Genomic DNA, 17,113 nt, shown 5'->3' on the forward strand with positions numbered 1-17,113 from the left:
TACCAGAAGAATTTTCCCTTAAGTCTGATAATACTGGAGTATGGTTCCACAACCGTTCCACCGTCAGTCCAGTACCTTACCCTAGTTGTCATTCTTCATGTGTGAGCCTAACCCATAAGTGAGAGAAGGCTAATTGACCTGAGGTAATTGTCATCAGGCTAACTGACCCATAGTGAGCATCAGGCAGGCTTTTCCACCATAAGAGGAGAGCATCACAGCCAACAGTGACCCTCTCCTCAACCAGTGTCCATGTATGCACTTTCCAGCAGAGTTCACTAAACAATAGTCAAGAACAGGAATCCTGGGCTGATTTGTTCACTCTAACCCAAGGCACTGAGACCAATTGTAACATCTCAGCTGGTTCAGCATAGATGAAGGCTCAGATCCGGGCTTTCCTGATCGGGGTGGCTCAGTACCACACCGCACGGCATCTGGATATTTTTAGAGTTCAAACCTCAGAAGCATTTACTGATCTTGTTCCCCAGAGTTAGGCTTTTACTGTAATTTTACAGTCGGCCCCAACTGCTCTGAGCGATTAACTGATTTGCTCACTGACATTCAGACATAAGAACATAAGAATTAGGAGCAGGTGTTGGCCATTTGGCCCCGCGAGCCTGCTCCGCCATTCAATAAGATCATGGCTTATCTTCTACCTCAACTCCACTTTCCTGCACTATCCCCATATCCCTTGATTCCCTTAATATCCAGAAATCTATGCAGATGTTTTTACTTATGTCTTGGGATAAAGGGTCTTAACTAAAACTCTAGGTCTGTATTTTTATACAGGGCGGAAGAAATGGCTGCACCGACTCTCATTATCTGCTGCAGCCTTTTCTGTTGTCTCCACAATTTCAGCCTCCAGCAGTGTATCTATAAGGCATCAGAAAACAAAAAGATAACATTTTAAATTCAGTGAGATTCTATTTTGCATTACACCCAACTCCTGACTCTTCAGCGCACTTGGCCTTGAACAGGTACTGATCATTTACTAGTTAACTTTCCACTAAACAGATGCTCTTTCTGCCTGTTCTGGTTGCTACATTTAGCTACTTAACATCAGTGATTGCACTTCGAAAGTAATTCAATGGCTGAGAGATGCTTTGTAATGTCTAGAGGATGCGATAAATGCAAATTAATTTTTAGTTTTGGAAAATTTCAATAAGCATCTTAGTTTTCAGAACAAACTGAGTATATCACCGTATAATGTTTACTATAATTCATTTTCATCCAATTTACAGTATACTAGTATGCTGCATTAATATAACATATAAGAATGCCTGTATGTTTGTATCCTGAGAGTGACTTGCAGTGATGTTCTGCAGCCCTGCTCCTGGTTTTTAAACAGTCACACTGTTAGCACGGATGTTTATCTGCTTGTCTCTGAACAGGCTAATATTTTCTTACCAGCTACTCAGGGATTTCTGAATAGATGTCTGAGGATAGCCAGTGGGTGAATGTAAAGATTCAGGGCAGCACTGGGGGAAGTACAAATGACCTCAGTGTCTCTGGGTTAGGGAGGAGATGAACCAACCTGGGTCTGGGCTTCTGATGGCTAAACAATGAATCATGCTGGAATGTATGCATGTGTGAGCTGAGGAAGAGATTGTAATCAAACTTATTTGTAATATCCTTGTTGGTTGAATAATCTCCAAATATTTAATGCCTAGACTCCAGGTTGAAAATGGCAAATAGCTGCTGGCTCATGGAAGTGGGGCCCAGTAAGAATCTACTGGGGTGAAACTGGTCTACGCTAGCATTGCGGAATGGGCTCATAGTGAATAGTGGTTTCAATGGAAGAGGAAATTGATTGTGCTGTAGAACAGCTTGCCAATTAGCTGTGAGTCCATTTTGCACTACTGGAGAACACCAATTTCACCCTCTACATCTTCAGGAGAAGGTGGGAGAAAATTGAGGGTAAAAATAGAACTAAAGATGCAATGTGCTCAAGATATTTTTGTCCAGTAGTTACAAACATATCACTTGGTTCACCTCTTTTGGACATTTGCATTGGATACTGGGAAATTCTGTGTTTCCAATGCAACCAACAAAACCTCCCAGGTATCTGGTTAGGAAATGTTAATTTCACAGACACAAGAAGGTTTTGTAGCCTTTAAACACTTACCTTTAGCTTAATACTTAGGGTGCGAGTTTGGCCAAATACTTTAGGCACTATAGAGGTAAAGATTTGGCCAAGATGGGTCTTAAACTGCAACGCCAGTTTAGCCTGCGTTTATTGCAAGGCACCATCTTGGTAAAGGAGTTGTAGCCAGCACTAGTAATGACTGCCTGGAGGATCATTAGGGGGCTGATTCAGAATTAAATTGCCTGCTAGTGCTCAATAAAGAGGCTGCACACCATTTTGGTGGATCACACTTCATTTAATGACCACTCCATCAGCAACCAGCTGAACAGGAGTAAACAAGTCATTGCTAAGTATTTTGAGTGATACTTAAAGGTATATTACCTTTGACTGACTGTTCAATTGCTGCTGAAGGTTTGAAGAGGACCTTGGAAACACATCGGGAGACTTTCCGGGACACTTCGTCACTACTTCACCAACACTTTATCAACATTTATTCTGGAAATTCTCTGAGGGCTTCACCTAAAAAGAGTGAGTGCTGTGCTACACTACCTTATTGGACACCTTATAGGAGTCACCAGGAAAAAGGGAGTGCTTGGCCATCGGCATCTTGCTAGGGGTCCCCCTTAGTCTGCAGGAGAAATGGGAGGAGGTGATGAGGCCAGGCAGAGCAGCACCAGCTGCTTCAGGAGAGAAGGACAGGAGGGAGAGGTGGACTGCTTCCCTCCTGAGGGTACAGTAATCCCTCCTCCACTAGGATATTGTGCCGCGTCTGAAATCCTGTGCACCCTCTCACTCGGTGACTGAGCCATCATGAAACCTGCCACTCTGTCAGCCAGCCCACTCCACACCTTCCGTGGAAATGGTTGCGAGAAGCCCACATACACTGCACCATGAAAATTGCGTCTAATCAGCACTAGAGTGCTAATCCTGCAGGTGTCTGTTTTAGTACCTCCAGGCAAGTTCAAATTATGGTAATCAGCAATTAGGACCAAAATCGTATGCTAAAACCAGACCTATAAACAGGTGTGTCTTAATGGCACTGCACATATTTAGCACCTGTTTTCACCCTTTCATCCAAATAACCCTCAAAGTATTTGTTTAATATCTCTGCCATTTCCTTATTCCCCATTACAATTTCTCCTGTCTCTGCCTGTAAGGGACCCATGTTCACTTTTGCAAATCTCTTCCTTTTTACATACCTATCAAAGCTTTTACAATCAGTTTTTATGCCTTTTGTTAGTTTACTCTCATATTCTATTTTCTCTCTCTTTATTAATTTCTTGGTCATTCTTTGCTGAATTTTAAAATCCCCCCAGTCCTCAGGCTTACTCCTCTTTTTGGCAAAATTCCAAGCCTCTTCCTTTAATCTAATAATATCTTTAACTTCACTTGTTAGCCATGGTTGGACCAATTTTCCCATGGGGTTTTTTATTCTTTAAGGGGATATATATTCGTTGTAAATTATGAACTGTTTCTTTAAAGGTTTGCTACTCTTTATGTACCATTGCATCTTTTAATCTAGTTTCCCAATCTACCTTAGCCAACTCACCGCTCATAACTACATAGTTTGCTTTGTTCAGATTTAAGTCCCTAGTTTTGGGCTTAGCTAAATTACTCTCAAACTCAATATAAATTACTCTCAAACTCAATATAAAATTATATCATATTATGATCACTCTTCCCCAGAGGCTCCTTTAATACAAGGTTATTAATTAACCCTGTCTCATTGCACATTACTATATATAAAATAGCCTTTTCCCTAGTTGGTTCCTTGACATAATAATCTAGGAAACTATCTCAAATACATTCTATGAACTCGTCCTCCACATTATTACTGCAAATATGGTTTGCCCAGTCTATATGAAAATTAAAGTCCTCCATGATTACTGTATTACCCTTGTTACATGCACCTCTAATTTAGTGATTTATACAGTGCCCGACACTACAACAACTGTTAGGGAGTCCATAAACTACTTCCACCAGTGTTTTCTGGCCCTTGTTTCTTAGCTCCACCCAAAGTAATTCGACATCTTGATTTTCCAAGCTAAGATCCTTTCTCTCTACTGTCTTATCCCGTCCTTTATTAAAAGTACTACTACTTCCCCCTCCTTTTCCATTTTGCCTATCTCTTCTAAAAGTCAAGTATCCTGGAATATCTAGTTCCCAACCTTGGTCACTCTGAAACCATGCCGGAATCTTTACCTTGGAGTCGGGTTTTGTGTCTGCGGGGTGTGTAACGGGTGGGGAACGTGATGTTCTGAGCAGTGCGTTGTTCATAGTGACTTTAACTTAATGGCCCCAATTGAAAGACTCTTGTGTGCTCCCTGGCCCAATTAAATGGAGTGGGTCTGATGACATCATCGATGACTCATTTCCAGTGACAATATTTGAAGCAGCCTTGCACTCAAGTCATTTGTAGGTTGCTAGAGGAGGGTGGAGCCTGGCATCCAAAGGACTGAGTACTCTTATAAAGCAGCAGTGATGGATAGCAAAAGGCACAAGGATGCACCACGGTTTTCAGACACATCCCTGCATACACTGGTGGAGGCAGTCAGAGCATGCAGGGAGGCCCTGTTGATAGGCAAAGGAGAACTCCAAAAGAGACCAAAAGAACCTGGCTGCATATAGCTGAGGAGGTCAGTAGCAGGGATGTGGTGAGAAGGGCCTGGATCCGGTGCAGGAAATGATTCAATGCTCTCATGAGGTCAGGAAAGGTGAGTCCAATGCCACACTTGCCTTCATCCTGATGTGCCTGTCACCACAACCCCATCACTCTGCCTTCCCAAGCCGACTCCTGCACATCATTCCTCACACCAACCTACCTTGCACGTCCACCTTTCCATTTCTCTCTATGTACATACTCCCCATCTGACTAACCCATTCTTATTATAACACTTCTAATTCATCTCTTTTCTATCCCACTGGTCCATCCTCCAAAACCCAGAGGACGTCTGCCAAAAATGTCTAGCGAGTCGCAGCAGGGAGTGAGCAGCCTGCCTCTAACCCTGCTGAAGCAAAAGGGGTTGCACCTCGTAGAAGCACTCGGAAAAGAAAAATGACACAAAAGTAAATGCGCACGGGTATGCATATGAGTGTATGAAAAACTGTTAGTGTTAAGTTTCAGTTATTTTGATGACACACATAAATGTTTTTCTTTACACCACTTTCCAATCTTGTCCATTTTTGCCTTAAACCTTGGAAGTGGCTTTATCACTTGGAGTGAATGGTGAGACATGACTTAACCTCGTGCACTGGGACTCTGGGTAAGAGGAATGGCTTGGTCATTGTAGGGATGCTTTATGGTGTTGTTGGGGTGGAATTTAGTACAGCATGTGTGTCAGCCATGTGGCTGCATTGGAACAAGCTAAGTAAATCTGGCCATGGTGAGGCCATCCCGGGCCTCCCAGACAGCTGTGTGTCATTGCTGGTGCCATCTCCACCTTAGGTTCATCCTTCTACTCCTCTACTTCCACCTGTTCCTCTTCCTCCTCTGAACAGGCTGTGTGCTGTGTGCCTTGCTCCTCCTGCAGCTCCAATCCTCGCTGCTGTGCTATGTTGTGCAGCACGCAGCAGACAGCGATGATTCTGGAGACCCTGGCTGGTGCGTACTGAAGGACTCCTCTAGATCTGTCAAGGTATCTGAAGCACACCTTCAGCATGCCTATTGTTTGCTCGATGACACAACTGGTGGAGATGTGGCTCTCATTATAACGCTCCTCGGCCTTAATACTTGGCGTCCTCAAGGGTGTCGTGAGCCACTTCTTCAGTGGATAGCCCTCATCTCCAAGCAGCCAGCCGGTAAGTCTGTTTGGAGGTGTGAAGAGCTGAGGGAGGGTGGACAGGCGCAGCACGAAAGAGTCATGACAGCTGCCGGGAATCTGGTACACACATACATAATCATCTTCTTATGCTTGCAGACGAGCTGCACATTGAGGAAGTGGAAGCCATTGTGGTAAAAAACACTCCTGGGTGGTGATGTGGTGCCTTGATGGCCACATGTGTGCAGTCGATGATGCCCTGCAACTGTGGGAAGTCTCCCAGAGCTGCAAAGCCGAGCGCCTGCTCAGTAACACTGGCTTCATCAGTGGCAAAGTTGATATAATTGGCTGACTTGTGAAACATGGCATCGGTCACCTGGGTAATGCATCTGTGAGTGACCGACTGTTGAGGGTGGTGGTGACTTTGACAGCCACTGGTAAGGAGTGTCCACCAGGACCTCTGGGCAGCAGGTCTTGTTCCAGCAAGCTACAAATGTCTGTGACGAACTTGCGTGATAGCCTGAGCCTCCTGAAGCACTGCTGGTCAGTCATGTTGAGGAAGCTCATCCTCTGCCTAAATATCCTGCGTTGGGGGTATCACCTCTGGCAAGCTGCAGCCCTGTGGTGCCCCCCTCTCTCCTCTGGAGCATCCAGTCATTGAAGACAAGGCTGCTGTTGTTGTTGCTGGTGCTGGGGCTTATTTTGGTCTGATTCTGAGGACCAAGGTGAAACAGCATAAGCGGCACCCATGCTGATGTAGTAGATGGCAGGTAAAGTGGAGATCAGAGAGCCAATCCCTCAATGTTGTGATAGTGACTGGCAATGTGGTGAGAGTGGCTTCCGAGGTTTCAGAAATGACCTGCAAACTGCTGACACCCAAATCTGTGGACAAAATGGAGAGAGCAAGAACCTCTCAATGAGGCAAGTAATGAGGTGTAACGTTGCAGTATTTATCTGCTTTTCCCAGCTCTCAATGAACAAACTCGCCAATGGCCACTGAGTTTCTGCCTTCCCTTCACAGGCAAGGTTCCCGAGCTGCATGAATCCCGTGCTCCTGCAGTAAAAATCAAAAGCTGGCGTTAAAAACCTTCTTTAGGGTCTCTCAACAAGCATTTAATGGCTTTAATGAGATTACCAGCTTCTGTCAATCGGGTCCGTGTCACACCTTCAAAGCCGCCCGAGTTAAATGAGCGAGGTGGCGGGATTATGGCGGGTTCCCGACGCGCTCGCTATTTCTGGGATTTTTTACTGCTGACCCGCCCCCAAACCCGCACGCTCGGCAATGGGAAAATTCCGGTCCACGTCTCCGTAAAGGCTATTAGATCAAACATTTGCATGAGAGTGGTCTGAGATTCCACTGCAGCACTCAGATGTTGGGTGGCTTCTGCTTGTGCTGCAATGGAAACTGAGTCATCGGCCAACAGACGCTGCATTAAGGTTGGATCCACAAGTGTTCTAAAGGAGTTGCCATTTACTTCCATGCTGGAAAGGATGCGCTCCAAGCTCTGCGCAAAGACCTCTGCAAGGTTGGTGCCGGACTCCTCCATGCTCCTTGACATTGCACTCAGGCTTTCTGGCAGGCCTGCCAATGCACCAAGCATTTTGTTGTACATACCCATCAGCCTTCTTCTGTAGGCCACACCAGCGAAGTCTTCATCCAAGTCCTCCGCAGCAGAACTCATGTGCGAACTTGTCCTCCAGGGAGCTGGCACCTGCGTTACTCTTTCCCCCTGCCCTGGCTGCAGGCCACTCGTGCCCGATGTCTCAAAACGTGCAGATCCTGCTTCTAACCTAGCCTCTAAAGTACGCAGAGTGTCAGTATCTGAGCTGGTGATTGCGAGTGTGAAATCGAGTGAAGGTGCTGTGTCTTCATCATCAGTGCCTTGGTGCTCTTCTATTTTGTGCTCCTCCACCACTGCCTGGCCTGGTGTCAGGTCTTGGGTATCTGAAAGGAGAAAGCCACAAGGGTAGAGTTGTGCTGAGGGCAGGTGGGAAAGCAAGAGGTGCATGCTTACACCATCTGCAGCTTGTAAATCAGAAGAGATTGTGGGATGAGGGAGAAGTGGGATATGAGAAGGAGGATGCAGTATGAGGACACCGTCATCATGTATTGGCCCAGAAATTCGGGTCCCAACGTGTGAGTACGAACGGAGTACTCATGCGTGGACCCGATGGAAGAGCCGGTTTCTTGCATGCACTACGCATGCGCGGGAAACTGGCATTTCCGATCCTCTGAACCAAGGGGTTCAGAAGTCGAACGCGTGCGCGCAGGAGTCTGCGCGTGCGCTTTGAACTTCCTTTTTTTTTTAACAGGTTTGCCCGTGCGTGAAGGCCTGTACTTTTTGCACATCTAAAAACCAGGCATAAGGACTTCATTTTAAAAGGTAAGTGGTCAATTAATTAAAATTAGAACATTTTTTCCACAGGTTTATTATTTTTAAATACTTTACAGTAAGGTAAGTGTATTTTTAGCTCTGATTTTTTATAAAATTATTTTTTTCAAAAATTTAAATTATTGTTTAAAATAGTTGTTTAATGTTATTTATAGTTGATTTAAATAGTGTGATGTTTTTTTCAAATTTATTTTAAGGTTAAGTACTGTTTTGGGCGCCTGGAGTTTTCATGAGTTTAACAGTTCTTTGTCAGCAATGGCCCTCCCAATAATGTCTCCTCCATTGGGGCCAAACACCTGTCCCCCGCCAGTTACATCCTATAGCCTCCGGTTGTGAGCCACCTTCTCCTGCAAGAGAAAGGGAAGTGTGTCCGTGAGTGTGGTGCAATGTGTTTGGGTGATATGCCTGTCATGGTTGAATAGTTGACAGTGTGTGCAAGCTATGAGATGTGGGTGTGAGGCTTGCACCAGTGGTAAGTGTGTGAGGGTGAGATGAAGCTATGAATGTGAGGTATGTGTCGTGTTTGGTAGAGATTGTTGGTAGGTGAGTGATGGGGTGTGGTGCATTGAGCAGTGTATGAGGCTAGTGGTGCAGATGGTGGATATGGCATTTGAAGATGAATTCCCTGACTTTGACCACTCATGTGAGGTCATTAAACTTCTTCCTGCACTCAGGTCCACGGGGCTATACTGCTGCCATTGACCACGATGGCTATCTGCTCCCAATGCATTTTGCACATTTGCCTGGAGGGCCTCCTGGTACCTGGTGGAAACAGGACCTCGCTCCTCGTGTTTACCTCCTGCACCAAGGTCTCCTGTGCTGCATTGGAGAACCTTGGAGCCCGCTCTCTCCCCTGTTGTGCCATCAGTAAATTTTTTGCTGCTCTGACTCTCTTCCCCAGCCAGTTCAATCACCTGCTGCAGGCAGAATGATCATCCCCTTTAAGAAGTGCAGATTGCCTTTAAGAAGTGCAAGCTAGCTTTAAGTGATGCTAGCCTCACATGAACTTGGGCCCCCTGCTGAGCATTCAGCCACTTCGCAGCGCGTTCAGTGCTGGTCTCAATGCCACAATCATGTTAGTCAGCTGGCAGCATGAAGTTAGCGTGCTGCCTGCATTAATTTGAACGGGCACTGGTTGATCCCGCATTGCGATCCCCATGCCCGTTTTTGAGTGCAAACCAATTTATAGCCAAGCAGACCAGGCAGCATCTGTCGAGAGAGAAACAGAGTTAACATTTCAGGTCGATGACCTGTTAAATATTTCCAGCATTTTCTGTTTTTATGTTCCCTATAACTACTCTGATGTCAGGTGGAAACAGATTTGGTATTGGCTGTGATGTCTCCATGAATGAATATCCTGCCAACACTCCTTGTCCAGCTGCACAGGCACAAATAATGGCCACTTGGGAGGAAGGGCTGTCAATGGCTGCTGCCCCTTCACCCCCTATAATATACCCCAGCAGCAATCATTCCTTTTTCAGAGACTGGGGAATCAAAGGAAACAGGGAAAGAAAAAGATGCATTCAGACGATTGGAGATGACGGCAGGAACACACTGTAGTGTATGTGCTTTAAGTCATAACTACTTTTTACAGCTCCTGTATACTGTAGTATCGGCAGTAACCACACCGGTATATAAGCTGTGTGCATGCCTCTGTACCCCCAGTCTAGAGATGACCCTCCTCCAGTAAAGACCTGTTGTTTGTTTATGTACAGCATCCGTGTAATTATTTATCCACTGAACCACGGATCTAACAGTGGCGACGAGTGTTGATGCGAATCTACCGGCAACATAAAAAAAAAAAATAGTCGAGTCCAGGAACACGGGCGTCGACCGCGAGCAACCGCCCAGCAGTCAGGCAGAGATCCAACTTCGCTGGGGAGGCTGTGGAGAGCCGGGCTTGGTTCCCCAGCCACAACGAGCAGTAAGAGACCGACGACAGGTCCAGAGCAGACCCTTCCCGAGCAGTGGCGGCTGGAGCCGACCGACGGCAGAGAGTGAGAGCCTGGCAGCATCGACGGGGTAAGAAAGAGGGTGAGGAGAGCAGGGCGCAGCCGGGGATTGATCACCGAGCGGCATTGAGGAAAAATACTGCAAACCGGAGAGAGAGAGGGTAAGAAACAGCCGGGTTCTAGACTGAGCAGCATCGACAAATATCAAGAGAAGAACGCGCAGAGCACAGCCAGGGATCACGGGCTGATCAGGGTCCGCGTGGCGAAGCAAGGGGAGACGCCATTGAGCCGCGGAGAAGCAGGGAGAGCGCGGGAGGCGCCATTGAGCCACGGAGAAGGAAGAGCGCGGGAGACGCCATTTTGCGAAGCCGCAGCGGAGAAGACGGGCGAGCGCGGGAAGGAAGGAAAGTGCGGGAGACGCCATTTTGTGCCAGCGGAGAAGAAGGGGAAGCGCGGGAGGCGCCATTGGGGATAGTTAACGCACAACCAAGGATGCCGAAGAGTGGCAGTATCTCTACGTTCGACAATGAAGTCGAAGATTGGGTGACATATGTGGAACGTATTGAGGTGTACTGCAGGGCGAATGAAGTGCCAGATGCTAATAAAGCACTGGTTCTGTTAAATTCCATGGGTGCAAAAACTTATGGGTTACTGCAAAATCTAATAACCCCAGAGAAGCCGGTAAACAAGGATTTTGGAAGCATAGTAGAAATCCTACAGGACCACTTAAGCTCCACACCGCTGCTGATAGCAGAACGATTTAAGTTCCATAAAAGGAACCAACACAAAGATGAAAGCAATGCTGAGTACCTAACGGAACTGCGCAAGCTATCGAAATACTGCCAGTTTGGAGCGGGACTAGCAGACACGTTAAGGGACAAGTTTGTGTGTGGGCTACAAAGTGAAGGAACCCAGAAACGGCTTCTATCAGAAAAGGACCTTACGCTGCACAAAGCTTTCAATATGGCAGTATCACACGAAGCAGCCGCAAGGGGCATTGCAGAGATACAACGGAGACCGCAAGAATACGGCACCAACGAAATGACCTATGAAACAGGGAAGTGCTATCGCTGCGGCAGAACAACACATGACCAGAAAGATTGTTGGTTCAAGGACCAAGTGTGCAGACAGTGTGGGAAAGCAGGACACATAGCAAGAGTCTGCAGGTCTGGGAAGAAAACCAACAGTAAGAAATCTCCACAGGAGAAGTACAAAAAGGTACACCAGGTGATGGACAGTGGTTCAGACGAACAGAAAAGTGACACAGACTCCGGAAGCAAGGAGCTGGGTTGTCTGAAACTACATAATGTAACCGAAATAGAGGATCACCAGACTATCTGGGTTACACTCAAGATAGACGGAATCCAAGTGGAAATGGAATTGGACACAGGGTCAGCTCTAACAGTCATAAATCAAAGAGACTACAAGCGGCTATTTTCACACATACCCTTGAAAGCTACAGAGATTGTCTTGACGACGTATACGGGGCAAAAAGTCTACCCCAAAGGAAAAATAAGGGTGAAAGTGACATATAAAGGTCAGGAAATACCTCAAATGGATATATATGTATTGCCAAATGGAGGACCACCACTGCTAGGACGTGAGTGGATCCGGAAGATACATTTAGATTGGCATTCCATACAGGCACTGAAGGTGGAGGCCAAAAAGGATGATGACGTCACACCTGGACAACTGTCAAAAATGCTAACTGACGCAAAAGAAGTGTTCCAGGAGGGACTAGGAACACTAAAAGGAATAACAGCAACAATTAAAATAGAGGATAATGCAAGCCCAAAGTTTCTGAAGGCCAGACCAGTGCCTTATGCGATCAGACCAGCGGTTGAAGCAGAGCTGGAAGGGTTGGAACGTTCAGGAGTACTGTCCAAAGTGGACTGGAGTGAGTGGGCTACACCCATCGTCCCTGTAATGAAGAGGTCGTTGAGTAATACGCCTGGGGAACCAAAGAAGGTTCGCATCCATGGGGATTTTAAGGTGACAGTGAACCCAGTCCTTCACACGGTGCAATATCCGCTTCCACGAATTGAGGATATTTTCACCTCGCTATCTGGTGGTAAACGCTTCACCAAAATTGATCTAGCCCAGGCGTACTTGCAAATGGAGGTAGAAGAAGCTTCGAAACATTACCTTACGATCAACACCCATAAAGGTCTCTATCAATACAACCGGCTGGTGTTTGGAGTAGCCTCGGCTCCGGCTATCTGGCAAAGGGCGATGGATCAGGTCCTGCAAGGGATTCCAGGGACCCAGTGTTATTTGGACGACATCTTGGTCACGGGCGAAAATGACGGTGATCACCTCGCTAACTTGGAGAAGGTGCTTGCCAGATTAAAGGAATATGGGCTCCGAGCTAATCACCACAAGTGCGAGTTTTTCCAGAAACAGATCTCGTATTGCGGCCACGTCATCGATGAAGAGGGGTTACATAAGTCCCCTGACAAGATTGAGGCAGTAGTCAAGGCTCCAGCACCGGAAAATGTGTCACAACTGAGGTCGTTCCTCGGGCTGGTAAACTATTACCACAAGTTCTTACCAAATTTGTCTACGGTACTACACCCGCTGAACACCCTACTGCAAACAGGGGTACCATGGAAGTGGGATGATGAACGTAGACGAGCTTTCCAGAAGTGTAAAGAATTGATCACATCAAAAGAGGTGTTGGCCCATTTCAACCCAGCACTACCAATTCGTTTGGCATGTGATGCATCACCCTACGGCATTGGAGCGGTGCTGTCGCACAAATTCCCAGACGGGTTGGAGAGGCCAGTGGCCTTTGCGTCTCAGTCACTAACCTCAGCTGAGCGCAACTATGCCCAGATTGACAGGGAGGCCCTCAGCCTAGTATGGGGAGTAAAAAAATTCAACCATTATCTGCATGGGCAGAAGTTCACCTTGCTGACTGACCACCAACCACTTGTCTCCATCTTTAATCCTAAGAAGGGCGTGCCAGTAATGACTGCACAGCGGTTACAAAGATGGTCCCTGTTTCTCGGGGCGAATCAATATGAAATAGAATATAAAGGCACGAAACAGCATGGGAATGCTGATGGGCTATCGCGCCTGCCACTGCCTACGGTGGAGGAAGCACCAGTAGTGGACCTTATCGAGATATTTTATTCATCGATAATTGAACGATTGCCAGTAACGAACGCGGATATAGAGGAGACCCGCAATGATCCGACGCTGTCACGGGTATATGAATTGACGATGAGGAGATGGCCAACACATGGCGACTCACTGTTGCCAGCATTCTCATCCAGAAGAGAACAGCTGTCAGTATGCCAGGGGACAGTGATGTGTGGATTCAGAGTGGTGATTCCACCCAAGTTAAGGGAGAGAGTGCTAAAGGAGCTACATGAAGGTCATCTGGGGGGGGAGTGAAAATGAAAAGCCTTGCTAGGGCTTATGTGTGGTGGCAGTGAATCGATCAACAAATCGAAGACCTAACTAAGAGCTGCTTAGAATGCCAGGAGGTCCAAAATGCACCACCACATGCCCCTCTACACCCATGGGAGTGGCCCTCCTCTCCATGGCAACGGGTGCACATTGATTTTGCTGGTCCATTCATGGACTCAATGTTCTTAATAGCAGTGGATGCTCATTCAAAGTGGCCTGAGGTGATAAGGATGTTTTCAACCACTACAGCGAAAACGATTGCAGTCCTACGGACCATATTTGCCAGAAACGGTTTGCCAGAGCAGATCTGCTCTGATAATGGGCCACAGTTTGTGTCCGACGAGTTCCAAAAATTCATGAAAAGGAATGGGGTAAGGCATTACACATCCGCCCCGTATCATCCAGCCACTAATGGATTGGCTGAGAGGTTCGTACAAACCTTTAAGAAGGCGATAAAGGCCATGTGCGACAAGAAAATTCCACTACAGCATAAGATGGACAATTTCTTATTAGCCTACCGAAACACGACACATGCAGTTACCAACCAGACCCTGGCCATGATGTCCTTTAACCGAAGGTTGAGATCTCGTCTGGACTTGCTCAGACCAAATGTGCGAAGAAATGTTGAGGACAAACAATTCCAGCACATCAACGAGAAGCCGACAAGGAGCTTCAATGTAGGGCAACCAGTCTTGGCCCGTGACTGTCGAACAGCGAAGTGGCAACCCGGAATGATATGTACAAGGCAGGGGCCATTAATGTACACAGTGGATGTCGGGGAGAACATTGTGAGACGCCACGTCGATCAGATCTTAGCATCACAGGAAGGCGTCAACCCCATGTCTCGAGTACCTGGGGATGAACCCGACATACCGGTAGCATCTACTTCAGACCCAGTAGCAGTGGAACCCGATGAACTACCCGATGAAAAGGGGTCAGAATCGCCTCTGCACCAAGAACAAGAACCTCCGGAAAGGCGCTATCCCGAAAGGGTCAGGAAGCCGCCCCAAAGACTGAATCTATAAATGGACTTTTGTTTTTGAATGTACATGTAAAAATGTAATTGTTATTTGAATATTAAGGGGGTATTATTAATCTAAAAAGGGAGGAATTGTAGTGTATGTGCTTTAAGTCAGAACTACTTTTTACAGCTCCTGTATACTGTAGTACCGGCAGTAACCACACCGGTATATAAGCTGTGCGCATGCCTCTGTACCCCCAGTCTACAGATGACCCTCCTCCAGTAAAGACCTGGGGCTAAAAATTCAGTTGGGCGCCATTTGGGGCGCCAAGCTCGCCTGGGCGCCGGAATTACCGCTGCGAGCGGAGCCACTTGCGCCATCCGGATATTCAGTTTCTGCGCCCCAAATGGAAGCGGGCCGCTAATCGAGGCTTCCCGCGCCCCACTTGGGGCACTGAAGCTGAATATCGGCGCACTAAGGGCCGCAGCGCCACACGCTGCGGCACGGCACGCTGCGGTACTGCAGGCCTTCCTCCCACTGTTAAGGGGGAGGTGCCTGCAACAGCGCGATCCCCGCTCGCGAGTGCCGGCAAATGAGCCCGGCACCAAGGAGAAGTGCCGGGCTCTCGGGAAACAGCCGGCAATGCCGCGGGGGGGAGGGGGTTAGGAGGCCGGGGACGGAGGTGCTGGCAGGCGGCCGCCGAAAAAGCGGCCGGCCGCACCTCCATCTTAACTACCGCCACGGGTAGGCCCCTGTGAACCGGTCGCTCCTTGCGGCCGGCGCTGAAGAGGCGGGCGCGACCTAATATGGCATTCGGGGCAGTAGCAGGGCGCTGCGCACACCGATGACGTCATCGGTGGCGGCGCAGCGCTACAGGCTAACGCCGCCATTAGCGCCCCGCTAAATATCGCGGTGGTTGTGGCCAGTGGCGCTAAAGCCACTGAGTGCCCTCTTTGGGCACAAACTGGTGGCGCAGGCCACTGAATTTCTAGGCCCTGTTGTTTGTTTATGTACAGCATCTGTGTGATTATTTATCCACTGAACCACGGATCTAACACACACCGTTGGTGCTTATTAGCTGGTGAGCTTCGTTATTTTTCAGCTCCGCCAAAGTCAGAACTTGCCAAAGTTACTGTTTCATAGACCTATTTGAAAAGAGCGATGTTCTAGCTACAGAGCATTGTGAATGTAATGGGCCCATGGGCACAGCTCCAGCCATAGTTCTCTTTTCCCACTACAGAGAATCTCCGATAGAACCATTACCTTCTCCGTTCACCTTCTTTCCCTCTGCTGCTTCGTGTAGTAGTAGACTATTCTGTGAGTTCTCATTCAAAGTGCTCTGTGAGTTCTCAGTGGGTGAAAAAGAAAGGTATGTAAAGGCTATGTTTCCACTTCTGACCATATATCTGTGCCATAACTAAGACCGCCTATTTCCACCTCAGGAACATCGCCTGACTCCGCCTCTGCCTCAGCTCACCTACTGCTGAAACCCTCATCCATGCCTTTGTTATCTCTAGACTTGACTATTCCAACGCACTCCTGGCTGGCCTCCCAACTTCCACCTTCCGTATCCTTGAGGTCATCCAAACTCAGCTGCCCGTGTCCTAACTCGCACCAAGTCCCGTTCACCCATCACCCCTGTGCTCGCTGACCTACATTGGCTCCCAGTTAAGCAACATCTTGATTTTAAGATTCTCATCCTTGTTTTCACATCCCTCCATGGCTTCGCCCCTCCCTATCTCTGTAATCTCCTCCTGAGCATCACTGATTTTAATCATTCACCCATTTGTGGCTGTGCCTTCTGTTGCCTAGGTCCTAAGCTCTGGAATTCCCTGCCTAAACCTCTTCGCCTCTCTACCTCTCTTTCCTCCTTTAAGATGCTTCTTAAAATCTACCTCTTTGACCAAGCTTTTGGTCACCTGCCCTAATGTAGCTCAGTGTCAAATTTTGTTTGATAACGCACCTGTGAAGTGACTTGGGACGTTTTACTACGTTAAAGGCACTATATAAATACAAGTTGTTGTTCTTGTTTTACCAATTTAATTCCATAGAAAAATGGCCGTGTGTGAGAGAGGTTGTTTTAATGGCCCGGATTTTGTGGTAGAAATAACGGTGAGGCTAACAGCGCTCACCATTATTTACGTGGAAATCAGGCAACAACTTCCGGCGGCCACACATGCGCCGTTAAATGTGGAAATCAGGAAGCAGCTGTCCAAGGTGCCCTGCTCCTCCAGGAGGATCGTTATAACGGTATTTCGCCGAGAGACTTAGCATTCAAATATATGGAACGCGTGAGGTTCCTGTACTTACCTGATAGATATGCACTAAACTTGCCAGAAAATCTTGGGGCTTGACTTGGGATTAAGGGGCTTAACTAAAACTCAAGCGCTGTATTTTTATACAGAGTGAAAAGAAATGGCTGCACTTACTCTCATTATCTGCTGCAGCCTTTTCTGTTGTCTCTACAGTTTCAGCCTCCAGCACTGTATCTATAAGGCAACAGAAAACAAAAAGATAAAATATAGTAGAATATTAAATAAAGTGAGATTCT

General features: G+C 47.3%; 1 protein-coding gene across 2 annotated transcripts in view; it reads right to left on the reverse strand.

Moving 5' to 3' along the window:
- LOC147120110 (thioredoxin domain-containing protein 6-like) overlaps positions 1–17,113 on the reverse strand; it is a 221,116-nt gene that overhangs the window by 27,433 nt on the left and 176,570 nt on the right. For both annotated transcript variants that reach the window (XM_085985657.1, XM_085985658.1), the window contains exon 18: positions 16,992–17,051. In XM_085985657.1, coding sequence (XP_085841783.1) covers positions 16,992–17,051 — 60 coding nt within the window. The remainder of the gene's footprint in view (positions 1–16,991; positions 17,052–17,113) is intronic.

The sequence above is a fragment of the Somniosus microcephalus genome, chromosome 4, assembly GCF_052327205.1.
Source record: "Somniosus microcephalus isolate GS21.2 chromosome 4, FLI_Smic_1.0, whole genome shotgun sequence".
NCBI lineage: Eukaryota > Metazoa > Chordata > Chondrichthyes > Squaliformes > Somniosidae > Somniosus > Somniosus microcephalus.